Source organism: Carya illinoinensis, chromosome 6 (genome assembly GCF_018687715.1).
Source record: "Carya illinoinensis cultivar Pawnee chromosome 6, C.illinoinensisPawnee_v1, whole genome shotgun sequence".
Classification (NCBI taxonomy): Eukaryota; Viridiplantae; Streptophyta; class Magnoliopsida; order Fagales; family Juglandaceae; genus Carya; species Carya illinoinensis.
In genome coordinates this window covers 5,984,128-6,007,115 of record NC_056757.1, presented here as the reverse complement: position 1 = coordinate 6,007,115, position 22,988 = coordinate 5,984,128, and the positions used below count along the sequence as shown (strand labels likewise).

The 22,988-nt window shown below is 36.1% G+C and overlaps 2 protein-coding genes and 1 long non-coding RNA gene across 3 annotated transcripts; 1 reads left to right on the top strand and 2 right to left on the bottom strand.

Moving 5' to 3' along the window:
* Positions 1 to 4,875: 4,875 nt before the first annotated feature.
* LOC122313254 lies at positions 4,876 to 5,980 on the top strand. The gene is made up of 2 exons (XR_006243339.1): positions 4,876 to 5,093; positions 5,576 to 5,980. It is a non-coding gene; the product is annotated as an uncharacterized LOC122313254 (long non-coding RNA).
* Positions 5,981 to 8,650: 2,670 nt separating this feature from the next.
* On the bottom strand, positions 8,651 to 9,598 carry LOC122312579. Its single transcript, XM_043127223.1, has one exon. The coding sequence runs from the start codon at positions 9,596 to 9,598 to the stop codon at positions 8,651 to 8,653; it is 948 nt and encodes a 315-aa protein (XP_042983157.1).
* A 3,794-nt stretch (positions 9,599 to 13,392) lies between these two features.
* Positions 13,393 to 21,319, bottom strand: LOC122313253 (nuclear pore complex protein NUP62). The gene is made up of 9 exons (XM_043128084.1): positions 19,758 to 21,319; positions 19,007 to 19,100; positions 17,499 to 17,577; positions 16,520 to 16,642; positions 16,071 to 16,148; positions 15,428 to 15,531; positions 15,095 to 15,182; positions 14,915 to 15,013; positions 13,393 to 13,672 (listed from the first exon to the last, which is right to left on the bottom strand). Exons 1-9 carry the CDS (start codon positions 21,253 to 21,255, stop codon positions 13,580 to 13,582), a joined length of 2,256 nt encoding a protein of 751 aa, XP_042984018.1. The 5' UTR covers positions 21,256 to 21,319; the 3' UTR covers positions 13,393 to 13,579.
* Positions 21,320 to 22,988: the final 1,669 nt, after the last annotated feature.

The following is a 22,988-nucleotide window of genomic DNA, read 5'->3' as shown; positions in this document are numbered from 1 at the left end:
TTTTCATCCACGTAATTTGGCACCCTTCAGCTTCCTTATTGTTGCATCTGTGACTAGGTTTGGTTGGATATAAGAAATATTTTATTTCATCTTATTATTATAATTTTTTTAAATTTTTACACAATGTATAATAAATAATTCAATTTTTGCAAATCCTAAAATAATAAGGATTTGGTTTTGTGTATAAAACCAAATCATCTAATCTCATATAATTATTACAACTTTTTCAAATTTTCACACAAAATATAATAAACAATTCAATATTTTTAAATTCCAAAACAAAACTAATATTAAAAACTTATATTATAAAAACATTTTATTCAACTTTTAATAAAATATTTCAGCTCATCTCATCTGAATTGTGTAACCAAACAATGATAGTATTAAAAAATAATATTCTAATAATATTTTATTCAACTTTTAACTTTCATCTCAATTCACTATCCAAACGACACCTGAAATCAAATTTATTGTTTCATATGCTAAATAGATGGATACAATACTTAAGATTTATATAAGAAGCTCTAACTTTTTCTCTTTGTTTGTGTTTTGATGGTAGTTGTTAAGGCTTGTTATGTAAGGATGGGTTGACGAGCGAGAATGAGTTATTCCTGACTCACAATGATAAGTCAGGCCACGATCAATCTGGATTTGGGTTCTTGATGGTGGTCCAGATGGAATTACAGTGCCTGTATAGATGTCGGTTGCAGCGAATATGAGTTAAGCAAAGTACGCATAAATGGAGAATAAGACACGCAAATTTAGTAATTTACGTAATTCAGCATTAAGTCTATGTCCATGAATCATTTAGGGTGCAAATCTACTATAAATAAAAGTATTTTAGAGTCTCTAATGACCTTTCGTAGCTCATTGTACAAATGGTGCACTTGTGATATACGTATGAGCTAGAAGCCCACCCCGAGTCCTCTTTCTTCCTGCCTCCTTATTTTACCTTCTCCTCTACTTTAAGTCATCTCTATCCCCTTTATGTCACAGACAACCCATCTTATATTATCCCCAGCCATTGCCCACCGTATGCCTTCTCTCTCCCTTACTTTCAGATAAGATGACTTTGAGAATGGGCTAGTGTTTTGTAGGGACACTTTTAACTTTCCAATTGTGTTGTTTATGCAAGGTCATCCATCCATCCATCTTTTGACTTCATCGATCGAAATTTAACTAATTACTTATAAAAGACGGAGATTTCTTCAAATTTGCATAAGAATGTGGAGAAATGAATTTTGCTTAGCATGCTTGGCGTGGAATTTCATAGAATTTCTTTGAATTCTTAAAATATACTTAAAATGAGCTTTTATAATAATAAATTGAGAAATGGAATTGAGACGAAAATTGTATTGGTCTTTTTTTATGAATATTGGATAAATGGAGTAGAGATAATGTTTTTTTTTTTTTTTTTTTTTTTTTTCTGAAAAACTCAATCCCACTTTTAAAACCTGTCTAAATAATAAATTTCTTAGTTTTAAAGACTATAATTAAAAAAAATTAAGTTGAGGCCTTTTAAAATTTTTAAGTTAATATATGTTTTATTGAAAAAAAGTAAAATAGATTGAGATGAAGAATTTTGTATATTTGGAAAGAAATTATGAAGAAGTATCTACTATAGATAAATAAAATAAAATAAAAAAAAAATAAAAACTCTACCATAGATCAATATAATCTCTATCTAAAGATGGGCTAAAGCAAGCCTTTGTTTTTCAAAAAACTCTAGAAATATAAAGCCCAACACAAGCTTAATGTTTACTTTTCTAATCATTTTTGTATGTCACTTGCTAATTCCCCAACCCGATCTTGGAGCAACACATCCACAGAGAAAAATGTCATACGATGATCATGTGGAGTCTGAGCACTCGTGAATTTGACCTTTAGGAATAACATCAAGGCATTCATGAGGTACTGTCAAACAGAATGGAAAAGTAGTACACAGGTAAGTATATGTTCTGACCATCTGAGCAAATGAAATTTAAAAGGCCACGAAATTTTTAAATTCTGAAACAAAAAGTTGCTGCTAGGGGTGCGTGGGGGAGACCGCTTCCCGCACCCGGGCCCCAGGAACCTGCCCCACACTAGGGGAGCAGGGCCCCATGCAGGCGACGGGGGCTGATTTGGACTCTTGGTCCGTCCACTCTTGGTCAGGTCCAAATGGGGATGGGCTCTATTGGGTTCAAAAACTAATTCTGACCATTTTGGGCCTAAATTAAAAATAAAAAAATAAAAAAATAAAAAAAAAAGTCTGAAATAAACTAAAAACTATATTTTACAATTTAAATCTAACATAAAATTACACAAATGTTGTTAAAGCATAAAACATAAAAATCTAAGTATTCTAAGCTATTACAATAATAAAAATTAATCTAAAACTAATACAAATTAATCTAAAAATATTACAAATTGTCAAATAATTGAAACTAATAATATTACAATATTACAAATGAATAATTCTACTTATCATCCTCACACACTATACATCAACACTTATTTTAATTTTTTTTTCATTTTTCCTATAAGAAGTAAATGGTATATGGATGATAAATAGAACAACTCAATTAGTTTAACAAAAATAAAATAAAAATAATAATAAATAATTTTAAAATATATAAAATATGTGGTGTGAGATGATGAGTAGCATCCCTCATTACAAATTGTATCTAGCATACTAGCAAGATGACTTTGACTCTTGAGATTGGAATCTAGGATGGTGGGCAAGTGAGACTCTGAAAAAGTTAATAAGAAAACAAATTCAAGTTAAAAACAATATAATGATATATACATTTTTAAAAAAGTTAAAAGGTTAAAACTACATTTAGGAACCAAGTGAGACTATCAAGGATTTCAGATTAGATTATTAAGAATTTGAAATTTGGGTTGAAACTTGGGTGAGTAAGGGTGTGAGACTATAAAACCTGAAAAACAAAATAAGAAAAAAAAAAGTCATAAATACAAACATTATATAGGTATGTGAAAAAGTTAAAAAAAAAATTAAAATTACAAACCAAGATGAGATCATTGAGATTGGACATGTTACAATGAGATTATAAAACCTCAAAAAAATACAAGAAAACCAATTAGAATTACAAATAATAAGCATTATATACATACTACGAACAAATAAGAAAATCATTATATAAACCAAAAGTAATGGTGGATCAAACTACAAAGTCATATTGTGGCCGATGTAGACATAGGGGCATTTGACATCCATACAACAATTAAATTTGAATATAAATAATGACACAATATATTATAAGCAAAAATAATATTATAGTAATATCTAAGGTAAGAGCGATTACCAAATGCAAGCTGATCACCACTCACCTTCTCCTCGATCTCCACATAGTCTACCACATTTGGAATATGAATTGGTTTCCTTTTAATCCCATTTTGAGTACCAATCAATGCCTCCATTGTGGTAAGATATAATGAACTCCATAATAGATTAAATATGCATTCTCCAGTGCTAAAGGCCTACTTTGAGGCTCCAATGGTCATAGAAATAACCAAAATACTATGGCCTATGTCTCCAAGGATGGGATACTTGACAACATTGACCTTCCACCAAGACAATACATCAAACCCTGGCCCATGGGTGCACATTCATTGCCAAGTATCTAACTCTGATTGTGTGTCTGAAGGCTGATAATGCTCGACAATTTGTCCCAACCTCTTACTAAACTCTAACCTATGCATTTTCCCCATCTCGACTTCGAGATGAGCCAATGCAATAGGTGTAAGTACTAGAATATTACCCACCCCAAGTGCAGCAAACTCATCAAACAATCTTTCAAGGGCTTCTCTAACTCTAATCACAATATGTTTATTTTGCCTTTTGTTTTTTTGTTTTTTTTTGTTTTTTATGTTGAGGCCTTTTTTTATTTTAAATTAATATATGTTTTAATGAAAGTAAAAATAGACTGAGATGAATAATCTTTATGTTCAGGAAGAAATTAGGAAGAAGTATCTTCTATAGATAAAAAATAACTCTACTATAGATCAATATAATCTATATCCAAACATGGGCTAAGAGCATTAGCATTTTTTTTTTTTTTTTGATAAGCTAAGAGCATTAGCATTGGATTATACAAATGTAAGCTGTAATTTGGATAATATGTCATATTTTGCCTCTTACCTATTTCATTCAAAAGAGATTCTCACATTGGATTATTCATCTATTAGTCAAAATAATAATAACAAAATATTATTAATTTAAAAATAATTTTTTTTTTCTAATTTATTTATTTCATATTTTACAATTCTATCAATCTTATGTTAATTAATAATTAAATTATAATTAACCTATGATTGGTAGAGACAAACTATTGATTTGGCCTTTGTGCAGTGAAGACTAACAAATAAATATAATTGAAGAGCCAAATATAGAAAACATATGTTTATTGATTAAATTATTACTTTTGCCTTTGTCCAGTGAAGAGCCAAATATGACCATAGGATAGTTGCTTCTGTAACTAAAAGTCATATAAGTTTGCATTTGGATAATTCAATGCAGGCAACTCTATGTAAAATGAGTTAAATTTTGCATTTTACTAGCATTTGAATAATCCATTAACAATGCTATAAGCATTTGCTTTTGAAAAAAATTCAGAAATATAAAAGCCAACACAAGCTTATATACTTAAACAAGTGCAAAACTAATTACCCTGTATGATAAATATAATTCTTGATTTTTATGTTGTTTTAATTTCTTGAGATTTTTTTTCAAGGTTGAGATCAATTTTGGGAAATCGAGAAGGTCAAGTTAGATGAATTGTGCAGAGGTTTTGGAGCCCCTATAACAAGAGGCCGGGCAAGCATGTTGCTCGATCTGATATAAAAGAGACTTCTTTATGGGAGGAGGTTGCATTAACTGGAATTTGTATAACTGAACTCTTTATCTAGTGGATTGAGTCTCTTGATTTGGCTAAAGAGTGATAGTTTTACCTTTGAGAAATTCTTTAAATTCATCCCCAAATCTTGTGTTCAGTTACATATTGCTTAAGACATTCTTTTATAGACAACTCCATGGTAGTTATTGTGCCAACCAATTCACATGCACAACAAACTATCACATGCACAATAAGGTGTAGTCTACATGATCATCCACCAAATGCATATATTTACAACAAATAGATCTTTTCTCTTCCATTCTAACAAATTGAAACTGTTGAATTTTGATGTATACTTTGAATTCTCTGTGTGGGCTCAGTAGGTGAAATACCTGATCAAACGTATGAATATTAATCAGGGTTAGATTTCGAACTTGGAATTAAGATTGTGTGGGCTCACCATAGATCTTGCTTTCTTCTCGATCTATTTTGTTAGAAATTCATTCGTTAGACTTTTAAACACACAAGCATGACTTGCAGTGTATATGTATTCGATAGTTTTTCATGTGATGAGAATTCTTAAAATCCCTCAAAAATTCATGTTGGAAACCTCATTCCAATTCTGGAAAGGCGATCATTGTAGAATCAGATCTTCATGTGGCTCCCGAGGATAATTACTCATCACTAGTACATATCTATATTTGGGCAAGATTTATTCATGTTAACTCATGTCGCAGGAAAACAGAGGACCCAAAAGGAGTTCGAGGCATCATTAGCAGTCAAATCTGGATTTCTAGTTGTGAGATCATATGCTGAGATTACAAGAAGAGAGTAGATCCTTGAGAAGTTGCTGGAGTGACTAATATTAACAGCAATCAAACATCAACGGCTAAAATCACAAAGTTGGAGCACTTCTCAAATCATGAAGCCTCACCTGCTATGGAAACATTACAACCAACGGCTACAGAAACATCACCGGCCGGCAGAAGACTATTCCGAGCAGTGCGCACTCAAATGGAAACCCCATATCAGGCAACGGCTAGCACCTTAATTTATGAACCGATTGTGTATATCTCTGTTTAGTAGAATCCTTCAAGTTCAGGTGTGTTTCATAAATAACAAAAGGGACACGTTTTTATAAATTGATTGGGCTCATCTCCTATAATTTCGAGTACGAAAGTGCCAACAATATATTATTTATTAACATCAACATCAGTTCATTACTAAATAAAATTACATCCCTTATTTGTATTAGGCAGGGGCTTAATATCCCTCAGGATCTATCGGGCCAGAATTATACCTCAGCCCAATAATCCAATCAATCGAGAGCACAATCCATCTCAAATACTAAAAGTATAAGCGCCTAAAACTTTGGGTAGGAGAAGCCGTCGTTTTATTTGGAAAAGGCTAAGCTCCTAATATCCCGGGACTTTATTTCAAAAATAGATGAGATGGTTATCGATTAGTAACAGAAACATCGCGAGCTCTATTTATCCCATCCAGATATGATTATGGAACCCATATGATTCATTGGTTAGAGATAGATTCTTCTTCATTATTACCAACTTAGGCATCAGAGGTGTTCCCCTCGAACCCTCAAGTCACATACCTCTTTGGTTACATGTGATCGTGTGTGAGACATTGTGAAACACGTCCATAACAAGACCTTATAAAAGAAGTATAATTCATAACTAAAGGAAACAGCCCTGGTTTCAAACATTATCATAAAAGCTGCTTCCAAAAGCAAGCTCTATCAGATATCCAAGACAAATAACCGGTTGCCTACCTTGTTCAAGAAAATTGATTTAGCATAAACAAGATGACTATTTTCCACGAGCCACCCCCTATGCATTTATATTGTGAGGAAACCAGCACAATGACTGCATAATGAGGAGGACTAGTGTGTTATAACAGTCCAGTACCCACTTTGGCCAGCTTCAATACCGTAGCTTTTCTCCAACATTCCTCAAATAAGCTGGATTTTGTAGATTCTGTAGATATTAAGCGCTCACGTTTCTCTTTGAGTGCCCCAATATCTCTGTCGAGTTCCTGACGAGTTTGATCCACTAGATTCCTGGAATAACGACCAAAGTGAGCATGTGCGACTCTCTTCAAACGATCAAAGGCAAATTCAACTCTAAATCCTGCAAACTGCACTATTTTCAAGTTTGTCCACCAGTTCAATAGAGAATCATTGGTCACATCCACAACATTTGTGATGCTCATGCTGTATATACACTCACAAAGTATGTGAAAGAAGCACATTTTCAGTTTTGGACTTAAGGTGGACTCAACACTAATAATATCCCCATGCTTAGATAGCAAGCTCCTCGTTATAGATGCACACTTCCGAGAAACCATATAATCTCCAACATATACAACCTCTTCCTCAAGATCCCACTGGGGGGAGAAGTAGAAGCTAATATCCTGCATGGCGAAGATGGGTTTGCCGTTGAAGTTCTGGCCGAGATTTTTATGTGTCCAAACTGAAGAAACTTCGCAATCCACTTCGACATTCTTCAAGAAACTTTGTGCCATGATCAAGAAATTTCATGAATTGTGAGTAAGCCTCGTCAGAAAATTGTAAAACTTTCTCCTGATCAATAGCTTTGCTCCCTTCTTTTCGAACAAAAAAGATGCTGATTAAACCATTACAAAGCTCATTTTCTTCATCTTCACTTGGTGAATTTAGAATATCACCTAAAGTTAAAGCCGCCGCCTCGAGTTGGTCTGCTTTTTTTGGCACCATATGTTTTGCAATACCTTCGGTAATCAGCCCACCTAACTGTCCAAGAGGACTCCTCAGATCCGTAGGTCCATACTTTCCCTCTAACGTTGATATTACCTATAAAATCAACCAATATTGAGTGAATATCAGCATTAACCAACTATAAAATGTTCATAATTTGCTGAATATCCTAATGTGCTTCTTTAAGCACATGCAGGTGTCTGCTTCTAGCTTAGGTATATCCTAATCATGCTGGCACGTACATAATGACTAGGGTATCTTATATCGACGATAGTAAAATACATACTCGCAATATAAGTTCATGAAGATGATTATCAAGCAGATCAGAACTGTTTTTTCCCCTTTCTCTATTTTAACATATGTTTCATAGAAAAATGAAAAATTATTTACACAAGATCATGACTTTCTTTATTTTTTAATCCTAGTCGAAATGAGTAGAGCAATAATACAACTTTGGACCAACGGAGAACGATTATATTCATAAAATTAATTTTCATGGATCAGTCGACCCTTGTAACTAATAAGAGTTCTAATCTCCAAATTCTCAAGTAGATCAAGACGACTTCTTCATATCAACTTACCTCGGACATGACACATTTTACTTCAGCGACAAAATAACAATCTTCGCACTGGTAAGTGGCCAATCGTGGATCTCTTGTTTCCTCACAAGCATCACAATAGAATTCATCGTCCGTCTCATCTTCATGTTTAGCAAGAGCGTTGGTGAGAATGAGAGAATCTATGTGACAATTATGTTTAATGCTATATGGTAATGGACCACACGTAAGATAAAGATTGAAATCTCGACAATCGTAACAGCTGAAGATGTGCGATTTGCAAATGCAATTGCAAGCGCTGCACTTAAGATGATCAGTATCACCTATATTCATCCTGAATTGTAGAGGGTGGGTGTGGCCCTCGTATTCCATGGTAGGCTTTAATACAACATTGCATTCTCTGTGTAACTGGAATGATCTGCACTTGAGGCACTTATAAATGTAAGAGAGAGCACGAATAACTTTGCCACAGGAATTGCAATATAAAGTACTATTAATAGGCTGGGTCAGGTAGAGAGGGTGGCGAGGGTGACGGGGATGGTTGATGATCTCCTGCGGCAACTCATCAAGGCATGATTCGTGGAAGTAAATATCCTCACAGCTGCTAGTTCTGCTACAGCCATAGTACCATTGCAGTGTTTCCCACATATGCAACAATTAACTTGGCGGCCTTTTTCGATGCTAGAGAGTGACAGTGGATGTCCGCGAATGAAATGACAAATCTCATGTTGTCGATTACTTGCATATTCGGTAGTGGGAAACCAAGTGCAATCAATATCCATCACGTATTTGCACTTGCTACATCCATACAGAAAGCTCCCTCGAGGCAAGGATTTTCTACAAGCTCTGCAGGGAGTATTCCAAGCCTCCCTTATCATCCTATGTGCGTACGTGTAGAGGGTTAGAGGACAGGGATGAGAGAAATGTCGTATCTCCATTGGCAAGGTCCGTTCAAAACACGACCGATGGAGAAAGAAACGACATGGGAGGCAACCGTAGGTCAGATCCGAGCAGTATTCTCTACATAGGAGGCATACAACTCGATCGTTAGGTATGTTCTCGAGAAGCAGCAATGGATGCTCGTGGCCAAAATGAGTCCTAAATTGCTCCTCCATTTGTTCTGTTGCTGGCTTTATAAAAGCACATTTAGCATCCAAAATGAAGTTGCACTCGTTGCAACGGAAGAAGCAGCGCGAGGGAAGAACGGCACAAGCAAAACATCGCTGTTTGTAGCCCACCTGTAGGGTAAGTCTAAGAGGGTGTGGGTGAAATAGGGTGTGCAACTCTTTCGGTAGCTTCGAACACGATTCGTGCAGATGGAACAAACTGCATTCACGGCAACTGTACGTAAGGCCAATGCAGATACTTGAGCATGCGTCGCACTCAGCATTATCATCACTCTTTTTCTGATCCAGCCATAACGCATGCTCGTGATAGAAAACTTTAATCGCCATCTCTGTTTGTAACTGATTTACGGGGCTTGGGTTCATTTCTGGGTGAGGAAGCTAGTGATCAGTCATGTGAATCTTTGAACCGATATTCCAGAAAGAGATCAAAACTTTGGCTTGAGCACTACCTTTAATTATGGACTTTTTGATGGGAAAGAACGATGAAAATTTCAGTACTGGTACTGGGTTGGACGTTGCTTGATATATACACTTTTGAATGAATATTGGATCCATATATCTCAGTACTTCTCCCTCATCCTAACTTCTTCATCATCTCCAGTACTCATTTGGCCATTTCTTCTTTCATTTTTTTTACTGGTTGTTTTCCAACCACTCCCTCTCCGGCATCTTGAGTCTTGACCTTATCACTACTTGCGAGACATTTCTTAATCAATCAAAAGTTCCTTTCCCTCTTGCCCTAATCTTTTTGGAGCATAGTATTAATTAGTCACTTCTTAAAAAGCGAATTAATATTTAACCTTATCATTTTGGAGTACTATAGTGTTACATGATCATGAGTACTTCTTAAAGAATTATAACAGTACTCCTTCCACGAATTAATAGTACTTTATAATAGATATATATATATATATTACCTCTCCCTGATCTCAAACAATATTTTAAGAATAGATATGATCTCTCCCTTTCAAAAAAAATTGAGATTATTGAAGTTTTGCTATATATTATATATGAATTTTCATGATGGACGTCAACATGTGTCATATTTAATTAACCATATGAATATTTAGTCAAATGGGATGAAATGTAGAGTTGGATTTTGAAATTGGAGTTAAGGTCCGAATTTAAGACACGCATGCTCTAGTACCACAGAAATTCATCACTTGATTGAAAAAAATTAACCTTAAAATTAGAAAAATTGAAAAGTTTTCCTTAAAAGTATATTCTAACATGCAAGTCCTTGAAAGCAAATCTGTATCCTCAAACGATAGTAACTTTTAAACTGAACATAGATCTTGTTTTTTTCATGATCAATATCTATTTTGTGACGAGAATTGCTGGAAGTTTCTCAAAAACAGTTGGAAAGCTCATCCCAATTCTGGAAAGGTGATCATTAATGTAGAATCAGTTCTTCCTGTGGCTCCTCACAATAACTATTCATCAAGCTAACCTTAATTTAATTATCTCCCACGACCTAAAAAGAAAAAACAGAAAAGAAAGACAACTTAAGAAATAAATGCCACGTTTCCTCAATAACTGATTTGGTCATTCGCTTTCAACTAATAATAAAATTTAAAGGAAAGTACTTTAACCGTAAAGTGATTACACAAAAATAAACTTATAAATTGATATAGTTTGATGAAGTACGTCAGATTGTAAAGTTACTTTTATTATAAAGTAAATCTAATAGATTTTATGAAAACACATCAATTTATGAGTTTATTTTGTATAATCTCTTTGTATATGAAGCAATTTTTAAATTTAAAAATACCATCTTGGAATAATTTTATAATGATCATGCTTTGAGAAAATAATAATTAGTAGAACAACATCAGTGCCAATTTTATTAATAAAAATTTCATGACATTACTAATTACTAGATCATAACTGAATACAAGTTTGTGGTTTGTAATTACTAGATAATTGTCGGGTTAGTTGGTTGCTTATACTTTGTGCAACTGAGGGTCCGTCTCACTTCTCTATAAATAAATTCATAAATTAACATGATTTAATTTGATATATTAAATTTATTGCCTCCAACCCACTGCTGCTACAGTTATTTTTAGGGACTATTTAGATTGAGAAATCATCTCTTTTTATCTTTTCTGATTATTACAATTTTTTAAAAATTCTACACAAAATATAATAAAAAATTTAACTTTTTTAAATTTCAAAACAATAATAATATTAAAAAATAATAATTTAACAATATTTTATTCAACTTTCAATTTTCATCTAAAATCATCTCATCTCATCTCATCTCACTATCTAAACAACGTCCTCTTAGCGCACTAGTAATGAACTCAACAAAATTTGATCAAAATGTAGTTAAAAAATTTACTTTTACAAATTTAGCTACCCACCTTTCAATAATATCAAATAATAAACTTTTTAAATCTATCACTATTTTATTAAAATATTAATTTTTAACTTTCTATTTATTTTAATTCCATACTAAATAACTGTAGTTCTCTACCTTTTTTTGGACACATCAAACCAAAACAAGATAGGGAACTACAGTTACAATAACGTTCCCCAACAATAATTGAAGGCATTAATAAAAAGATGTTCTTATATCTACAGAAAAATGCCACCGAAAAGGTAAAATAAAATTTCTTTTTTTTTTTGCATTTTTTATATATATATTTTTAATATATTTAAATATTTTTTAAAAATAAATAAAAATCATAAAATTATTTAAAAACATTTTTTTAATCATTAAGTAAAAAACTATATATTAAAAAAATAAAAATTACAATCGGTGGCCACATTCTTACGTGAATAAAGTATTATCCTTAATAAAATTTCACAATTGCCAACAGGATCAAGTCTTTCAATGCTAAATCATTCGAAGCTACTGTAACTTTTGTACGATAAATCATTTCGTACACTTGAACTTATGGCAGCAAGCTGCATAGGTACAATCTCGAATAAAGAATAGCACGCGGGAAAGAGGAATAGCATGCGAAGAAATTTTTTATGCCAAAATAAAATTTTGGCCAGCAAGGACTCGATTGATTTGACAAGTAAAATTGATCAAAATTAAAAATATTATAGTGTTATTGATATGTCCACTACATTTTTCAAAAGTATAGCCATTAGGCTAATGGCAATAAGTAAAATAATCAAAAGTGGTTATGAAAAGTAAAATATTACAGTGATGAATGAGGAAAGACATTCTAATTAAACTGGCGCGCGACTGGCTCGAATCTTCAAAATTAATATGGTCGGCACGATTTGGGGGATAAGACACAATTATAGTGGACAACATGATTTACAATTAACGGGGAAAGAATGATTCGTGGGATATTATCATATTAGCTCTGCTTTTCGTTTCAAATAAATATAATTCCCAATACCCAACTATACTTGCATAAGAATTGCCTTAATCAATCAGTTAAGGCGTGAGATGATTCCAATGGCTTTCCCTCCACCACCTCTATCATGGCCTGTTTTCCTTCCAACATCAAGCTTTAATTTTCTAGCTTTGGAAGTGGCTGTGGAATCACTAGAGCATCTTTAGCAGATCTAACCAAGAATACAAACGTAAAAATAAACGAATCATAATTCATATACATTTATGTTAGGCATGTACGTCCATTACATGGGGGCTTATACTTTATAGACACCGAGAAAACCATCCTGTCCCTTTCAAAAAGAAGAGAAAACCATCCTGTCAGAATGATGGGTTCATGTTAGGGATCCCAGCGGGGATCCCGTTAACTTGTCCCGTTGAAGCCTTTTTTTTCTTTTTTCTTTTTTTTTTCTTTTTTTTTTATGAATTTTGATTTTACACAAAGATTAAAAAATATATATTTAATTATATTGTGAATTTTATTCATTTTTTTAAAATATTTAAAAGTGTTAAAAAAATGATATGAAAAAAATAAAAAATAAAAACACTTTAAATATTTTTTTCAAATCATTTTTTTAACACTTTTAAATATTTTGAAAAAATGAATAAAATTCACAATATAATTAAACAACATTTTCTTAATTTTTCTGTAAAAAAGAAATTCAAAAAAAAAAATGTTTGAGCGGGACAAATGAACGGGATCCCCGAGCGGGAACCCCATCATTTTCCTTCATGTTAGCATAGTTGTGCATCTTTTACCGACGGATTCGAACAATAAAATCGGCAGCAGTTAGTTAATATCCATCACCATTTTACTACAGAATCTTAAAGCTAATAATTCCAAAATTGAGACTGAATATCTAATTTATGAAACAATTAAGGATGAAACCTTTTTCTTTGCATGGTAGATGCTAGTTTTTAAAACATTCAAGATAGTTCATAACGATCAATTATTATGTTTTCCAGAACTTTGAATCCATCAATTCACGATCTGCGGCAGAACCTTGGCGGGCAAGTTTCTGAATGCGTGAAGAAAACTCTTCAGCCTGTTAACAATTGATCCATCAGTGTTCTCATAAAGAAGCGAAGTAGCACTCTTATATTCAATAGACTATAGCCTAACAAAATGGAACCAAGACAAGCATATTAGTTTTTTGTTTTTTTTTTTTATTGGCACCAGGTGTCCAGGAACATCATCCCGACTAATCCTAGAGATGCACAGTCCCTCGGCAAGGAGTTTCCCACAAGTGCACCTTAGGTAATTCAAAGGGAAATTCTCCCAATCCGATGGCCTGTATAGATTGTTTGTACCCAATGGGATTTGAACCTTAGACATGAGAGGAGCATACTGCCAAGCCCAAAGCCCTTACCGCTTAAGCCAACCCCTAGGGGTTATGACAAGCATATTAGTTAAAAACTGCAATTGATCTCATGATCAACACCTCTAAGTGGCAGCAAAGACATGGGGAGCTCCTTGGGCATAACATCTTGGAACAATAATAAACATGTGAACTGGATGCATCCATCAATTCCATTTACTTTTGATTTCCACATTTTTTTTCCTTTCCATTTTCCCTATGGGCCCTAAGGGTGAGGGGATGAGAATGGCCTTGACCATCAGTATAGTGGGGGTTATAAAATGTTCACGAACCTCCTTGATGCAGACCTTTATGATTAGAGTGGAACAACAGTCCCTCCTAAACAAGGACTCTCCAAGCTACAGTATCTTGGGAATAGATACTAAACTAACACTAACGAATTTTTCTCTTTGAAAAACACTAACGAATTTTTTTTTTTTTTGGTAAGTAATGGGAGAAGAATAAGAAAGATAATGTATCTGCCTTGTCACCCTGAGATGCTATGAAGGGAGCAAGGATGGTCTGAGCTAAAGGCAGAATTACATGTTTTGGAACAAATACACATAAGAAGAAAAATTCTGCTTCAATATGAAGGGAGAACAAATACATGTTTTGTTTTTATTCCTTGAAACTTTAGTTAAGCCTAAAGCCTCATCCACAATGATGGAATTGCTTACTGAGTTTTATTAGATTTATGTATGTAATGATTAGTTGTGGAACTAAAAGATATAGAAGAGCTCTAGCCTTTTCTCTTTTAATTTTTTGAGAAGAGCTCTGGCTCAATGGTATTTCCTTCCCTTACAAGAACAAGGTGGAGCGTGAAATCAAAAGTTAAAAACTGTTTGGCTGTGTGTTTATGTTAGAAACAATAAAGTGCACATTGCTACAGATAAAGAAATGATGAAAAGTGATCTGACATAAGCTACTAACCTTCTCATCAACCCACATTAAAGAACTGAGTTGATTGTTTAAAATTCGGACTACAACATCTAGTGGGGTCATCCCATCAACCGCATCAAGTTCTCCTCCCTAAAGGAAACGATTTATTATATCTCAACTGTTGGACAAACCCTTATTGAGGAGTGGAAACATTGAACTTCAAGCATTTACCTGATTGGCATTTAGGGTCTGAATAATTGATTTGATCTGCTCTGTCATCTGTTCTAATTCCCTCTCTATAAATTCAGACTGCTCATACCTGTTTCCGCACCCAAACAAAAAAAGCATGACGTCAACAAAAGGGAGCGGGGAGAGACACAGCAATATGTATGCGCACACACATACATGAGTGAAATCCAAACATTTTTCCTGGAAAAGTAAGCTTCTCAATAAATGTATGAATTGGGCATCCAGCTGAGCTACATGCCAATGTGGGACAGTCTACTAACATACTTGGTTCATCAGATTAGACCAAAACTAAAACAAAGAACTAGGAGCACTGACATTGCATCTCTTGTGGAAGCTGCTTCATCATCAAGCAGCAATGCACGCTCATCCTTGTAAATTCGCTCAGCTTCTTCTTCCATACTTTGCAAAGCCTTGTCAACCTGATAAAAGAACAAAAAAATATATTCACTAACAGAATATCAAAAATATTCTAGACATACAAGATATAATTTGGGGCAGTAAAACGCCATAGGGATAAGTTCACAAGGAGTAATCACTGCATTTCTAAAAAGTTACTGATCAGATTTTATACATTACTAATATGGAGTCTCCATGACTTGAAAAACTAATTAGCAGGTTATAAACAAGATATTTTGTTTTACACATTCCTGAACCCGAACAATCACTTATGGAGAAGTTTTTATTGGACCACATTAATGCTCATGAGTCAAGAAAAGAGGCAATAAGTATAAGAATATTGGCCATGCTTCAAAAAAAGAAAAAAAAAAGAATGTGGGGATGACATGGACAGCTCAAACAAGAAAAGAATCTTCCCATGTGATTGCAAATGCACCCTTCATATGCTACCAAATACTCCTCCAATTAAAACATGATTATCAAAATTATATCTAATTCTAACAATGATTTGAAACGAATATGGTGACTAGACCAACATCAAAAATAGATCTTACTAAAATACCTCTTGTTGATGAGTCTCAACTAACTCCAGTTGCCGCTCCAAGTTATCTTGGGTCTCAACCACTTTTGCCACTTCAATCTAAATTAAAAATTATTCACAAAACAAAACATGTAGCTTTCAGTTATGTGAGTTGAAATAACCATATTTGCTTCTCTTTTTTTAGTTGGGGGTGGGTGAGAGACAGAAAGAGGGGGAGAGAGAGAGAGAGAGAGAGAGAGAGAGAGAAAGAGAGAGAGTAATGGGTAGGAAAAAGAGGAACAGTCATTGGATTGTGGTTTTCTCCTGAATTTCACATTGACAATATTTACTGATATTAATCATGAGTGCTTATGGCCCCATAAATCAGCAAGACAAAACTGATTGCATGATAGAATAAATGGCCTCCTTAAGCTCATGTGTTTCATATTAATTTAGCCTACACTCTTTTTTTATATTGAAAAATTGATTACCTCAAGCCTAAGGAGGACATCACGATTGTGCAAAATTCTCCTGTCCCACTCAGCTATCGCATTAGCCTGCTTTCGGAACTTTCCAGTACGCTCTTGTAGTTCAGCATTCCACTCCTTGATGATCTTCAATTAAAAAAAAAAAAACAAATACAACTTTACTAGAAATAGAAACTGAAGAACAGGCAAATTTTTTTTTTCGGTAAACATTTAATTGATCAATAAATATAGGTAAGGGCACACCAAAGTATACAGGACATACACAAGAGCAACACCTAAGCGTGCTAGTTTAGTGATACAAGGAATTCATGAAAATCTATTACAATAAACCAATGGAGTAAAATATTGAAAAGGAAATTTCTAAGCTCATCCATTACTGGAGAACAGGCAAAATGAGAAACAAGCCAGAAGAAAATGGTGACCCAGGTTTGATGAAAGAGATCTCCCACCTCTCTTCTTAGATAACATAACATGATTTTAAGAAAAGACAGGACGCTCTTCTTCTTCTTTTTTCTTGTTCTTTTTTTTTTTTTTTTGATAAGTAGAAAAGATGAATTTTGAACTTGGTTAAGTATGTCATTCCTTCTGGCCAAAACATTCTCCTAGAAAAGAAAGGAGAATGTTATGACCGGAAGGGATAAAATACTTAACCAAATTCAAAATTCATTTAGATATTATTCAAGATTAACCTTCCTCTTTTCCTTTTATCTTTTTCCACTTCTATATTATTGATTTAAGAAACCAGTTTCCTTATTCTCTCACTACAAAGAAGCAAAAAATAAATGAAGGAAGAAATACATAGTTTGACATCTCCACTTTTCCTTTCGCAATGTTACTGCCCACCCAAAATATTATTCAGAAGTAAAATTGTCCATGATTCTTCTTTCACAAAAACCAAATTTTGATAAAATTCATATTTCACTCATGAAAGTCAAATGTAAAAGTCAAATGTATAAAAGACATGATGTGAAAAGAAATTTACCTCTTCAACGGTCTTCCCAGTGATCTCTGACGGTAATTTTGGTGCTGTAGATACTGTAGTGCTGACACTTGTAGTTGTCCTATGGGACAAGCAAGATGAAAGAGGAGGATATATACATATTTCTTAACATGGAAAAACTTGATATATGACCAACTACTATCATTGATTTTTGCAATTAGATATAGGTTTGAGAAAATTTCAGAAAATATACTTTGCTCTCTCATATTGTTTGTCCACCTAGGGAAATCCAACTGGGACATCATCTACTACGTTGTTGTTCAAATAAGAAGGTAGAAGTTTCTATGATGGCCCCTCCTCTACACGTAATAAACATGTCATTAGAAAACATGACGACACCTCCTAAAATGCTCAACCAATCCCATAAACATAATTTAAACCATTGACTTTTCAATAAAGCAAATGAATTACCGTACTCCTTGACTTTTCAAAATAGAACATTTGATAGACAATATAGAACGAAGGGAGTCAAATGGTAAAGCATTATGATCTTCTAACTTCTCTAGAAGTAATGACACCGCTACGTAACGTGGCTTCAATTTCTGCCTTGGGAGTGAGTTTGGGAAGCTTAAATGCTATTTCAGATGTGGGATCATCATGCAATGACCAATAAAGCATGAGAAAAATGCTTTCAATGCTTATAATATAAATATATCAATGTTCAAACAGGTCTTAAATTGAGTCATTAGCTTAAAATTTATGGGTATTTCTGTGTGCAAGGTGGGATCTGGAATTTCATAAAATCTCTCTGCATCATTTCATCCTAGAGTTCCTGATAGTATAAAAAACTTCCTAGCATTTACAGTGCATATAAAAATGTATTTATGTAGTAGTTAAATTAGAAATCCTAGTCCTGATAGCTTAATTCAGTCAATCTAAATAGGCTGCACTGCATTCAAAGAATGCAAACTTTACTTAATAGAATGTCAAATGTTTTGAGCATTAATGTGACTTTGGTGCTAGTTTTCATCTATTCTTCTTCTTCTTCTTCAGTGCATAATCGTTGTTGATTTTTCAGATTAGAGTCAACATAGGCCCGATAAAAAAATAAAAGTCCCTTTTTTCTTCTCTCTTTCAACCCCAAATGAAAGCATTTCAAAAAACCTCAAAGCTCTGCATTTTTCCTGATTCTTAGTTATCAACTGAGCCCCTTGAGCAAACCTACAATTCTAGTTGCCTTGCTGCCCAGATTCCCAGCAAGCAGATTCCTCAATTCCCAGCCTCTTGCAGCCACTAAGCTAAGTCTTTTAATACTCTAATTCTATCTACAGGAAATAGTAGCATCTAAGCATCAATTAATAAATAGCAGATCTAAAAACTCAAGCAGTAATCTACAAAAAAAAAAAAAAAGATTCAAAAATGGCAGTAATAAAATTTAATATAGAATAACTATTAAGATTACCATAATTTTAAAAAAAAATAAAAAAAATAAGAAAATAAAAAATAAAAAACAGGTTAACGAGATAGCTATCAAGAGTAAGCACACAGACCCACTACTCGAGGAGGCCACAATAAGAGATGATGTCTGAGTTGCAGTAGTACTGGCACTGGAAGTTGTGTCAGCTGCGGAAGTTGAAGAGACACCTACAGAATTAATTTGCACAATTGAATGATATTAGAAAATCATGCACTAGTATATTCTACTTGATCTATACAACCTAGCGTATACACGAGGAAATAGATGGCTACTAAATGAAGATTTTATATGTAAAGAGCTTTAGAATCTAGTATCCACATATAACGAAAGGCCACTACGTGTAGAGAACATTTATCACAGAAGAGCTATCATTTTTGTTCTTAGCTAGGCGACTCTTGAGCCTAAGACCAATCCCAACTCCATGCACCTCTATGCCACCTGAACCAATGGGAAGGCTAGGGAATAATGACGGCCAAAAAGCAACGAAGGAAATCATAAAACAACCATGGGCATGGCATTTCGGGTCTTCATCTCCACTCGAGCAACAAATTGAAGTGAGCCTATTCGTTGATACAATAGCCATGAACAAAGAACTTATATTGCATCACGACGTATTCATATACAGATTCAAGCACCAATGACTCTAAATATTTTAAAGTAAAATTGAAAGTTAATGTCGCAAACAATAACCTATTTTCAAATTCACTAAAAGTCGCACAAGCATAAGCAATGATGGCTGTTAACATAAACGATAAAACCATATTCTACTCCATAAAAACCATAATAATCAAACATTTCAAAGAAATTAACAAAGATTAATTCACCAAAAGGAGGCACGACAGTTGTCGAATGTGCTTGCGAGGACGAAGCAGGCGTTGATTGTTTACTAAACGAAAAACCAGGAAGCCCCGATGAAGCAGCAGTTGCGCTCGTAACACCAAAACCTGTGAAAGATCCCACACCGCTGGAAGAAGCAGCAGAGCTGGCAAGAGCTGTTGTTGAAGCACTGACCGCAGTCGAAGAAGAACTTACTCCAAAACTAGGCACAGAGAAGGAAGTTTGTGTAGTAGTACTACTACTGCTAGTAGCAGCAGGAGTCGAAGCACTCGTGGTGGTGACGGTCGAAAACAACGGCGATGGAGATGTTCCGAGAGATAGAGAAGTAGGCTTTGCTGTAGGTGTAGTAGAAACTGAGGCGGCCGATGAGGCAGCAGCAGTGGTGAAAAGAAAAGAAGACTGAGGAGCTGAGGAAGAGGCCGTGACGAATGAGAAGGCAGAAGATGTCGTTGTTGAAGAGGAAGGTAAAGTAGCGGGGGGCGTAGGAGCTGGAATAGGTTTTGAAAAAGTTGAAGCAGTTGACAATGAAAATCCCGCAGAAGGCGAGAAAGGCGAAGCCGTAGCTGAATTTGAACCTAAGCTCGAAGCAAATGAGAATGCAGGAGTCGTTGAAGCCGAAGACAAAGAAGAAGAAGAAGCAAACAAGGCTGAGGCTGAAAATGGAGAAGCGGCAGCAGATGATGATGATGATGATGAGAATGCTGTTGTTCCGAATATGGATGGGGTGGAACTCGGTGCGGAAATAGATGATCCGAAGAGGGATAAACCTGGACTCGCTGATGGAACTCTTGTTCCGAGAAGGGCTGAACCAGAAGCGGAGGTCGCTACCGCAGATGGCGTTGCTCCGAACAGAGGTGAAGCAGAAGTTAACGTCGCGGACGCCGACGTTGTTCCGAACTGGATAGAACTGGAACTGGACTTTGGAGCCGACGCAGCTGTTCCAAATAAGGAAGAACTAGTAGTTGAAGCCGACAGAGATGCCCCGGAGAAGGACAAACCCGAGCCCGTCGCGGATGAGCCGGAAGTACCAGCAGATGAAGCGGTCCCCAAAAAGGGCGAACCCAAACTAGCCGAACCGAACAAGGGAGAGCCTGAGCTCGCCGCAGAGGAGATTGTCCCAAACATTAATGAAGCAGGGGTTGCAGTGGACGAAGAAGTTAGCGTGCTAAACAAGGGGGCGGTGGCACTCGAAGCGGCCGGGGCGGAATTAGAGGATAACGACAAGGATGGAGCTGGGGAAGAGGTAGAAGAAGATGAAATGGAGGATCTGAAGCCGAATGAGGAGGGCGGAGCGGAGCTAGGGTTTGAGGTAGAGAACGGGGAGGAAGCGGAGGTGGAGGGCAAGAAGAAGCCGCCGCCGCCGCCGGTGGATCCGAATGCTGGAGCGGAAGACGAACCGAAAACGGTAGAAGAAGTTCCGAAAGAGAATGGCGCGGCTTGTGAGGAAGAAGAGGACGACGAAGAACCGAATGGGAAGCCCGACATGGTGGTTTCTCTCCCTCTCTACTACGGAGTTAGTGTTTGAAATGCGAGGGTTTGGGTTCTGAGTTCAAAGAGTAAAGAGTACCGAACCGTGAAATACCGGTTGAGCCGGCCACCGGTTTTTTAGCTGGCCATGATTAATTACATGTTTGATATTGTTGAATAAATATTGGGAGCCGCTCCTGTTTGGAATCAACTAGAGGCACACCTTACGTAGCAACTGTCTAATGACCAAATTAACCCCACTTTCCGTTCCCTCCCTCAGTAGTGTCGCTCGGTTTGATTTCGAAAAGAACCTCTCGAGCTCTCCTCTCCCCAGCTTTCCGTCCCCTCCCTCGTTCCGTCGTCAGCATCCCCCCACTAGCAGCACTCTCAGCCCACTCTCCCCCTCGTCTAGCTCAACCTCTCCCACTCTTTGGCAGCCACTATTTAGCAGCAGTCGGCTCACACATTACGTGTCTTAAGCAAATTGACCAATTTCTCATTGCAACAGTTGCACGTTCCCTTCTGCTTTGTGTTCCAACTACCGAAATGCACCCTTGCTAAATCACTAGCCACGCCCTCCTTCACTGTGTTTCTCCTATTGTCACCGTCTCTCCAACCATCTACAGCTTCTACCCTTCAAGCCCTGTTGCTCCGACCAACAACAAGCCGCTACAACGCGAGAGGTCCCCTTGCAACCTAGCCATTGTGCAACTCACGCACGACAACTAATAACGCAACACTCCAGAGTCCACAAGAAACCAAACACCCTGTTCTAAACAACCACCTGCTCCTTTCTCATTGAGACAAATGCACCTCCTCAAGCTAGCAATACCTACTCATCGAGGCCCAAAGGCCCACTGCGCGCCCCTTTCTTTCGGGATCGTAGCAGAGCAACAAGTTGTGGCTTTGGGCCACCATACATAAAGTTCAGCAAGTGCAACTGTTGCACCACATCTAGTCACCATCAATGGTAGCCAAGCACGCCGCAAAAGACCACACAAACCACCATGCCAGCCTCTGAAAACCAATGGAGGGAGTGCTCTGTTTTTGCTCTCTGAAACAGAGGATTTTTCTCCTCACCGTGAGCCACAGAGCTCCACCAAAGCAGTGTCGCTGGTCTACGTTAAATGAGCTCGCAGGGAAGGACGGTGATGGGCAGATGGATGAACTTCACGGGATGGCACTGAACAGAAGGACGGCATCCCAAGGTGGTGCTGGGCAGAGGTCAAAAGCGAGGTGGGTTGCTTGGCGATGGAGGAGGGGGGGTCTTGGTCGTCTCTCTGGTTTGCTCCGTTCAATGATTTCCTAGGGAGTGGTGGCTCTAGGTAGAAGGAGGAGTGTTGCTCGGTGTTTTTGGGCAGAGAGAGACGGCATCGCCGATGGCACTGGGTAGAGGAAGGTGACGCGCAGGCGAGGGCGGAGGGGCTTCGTCGGAGTAATTCGAATGGGAAGAAAATGAAAACGCTAACCTTTGTTTTCAAAAACACACGTTTTGATTAAAGAAAGAGGAAGAATAAGAAGAAGACATATAAGGTGTGTGATGTGTGCAACTGCTATAGTTGCTGATCCATAACAAGGCTCGATATTGTTTGAAACTATGGTGGAGAATTTAAATTATAATTTTAGATTTGTAGTTTAAATAATAGGTTTTGGGGCCAACAACTTTGGTATCTTTAGGATCAACGGTCCAGCACACAACCTCTACAGCCTCATTGCTCTATGTTTTTCAAGTCTCTATAATTTTTGTTTTG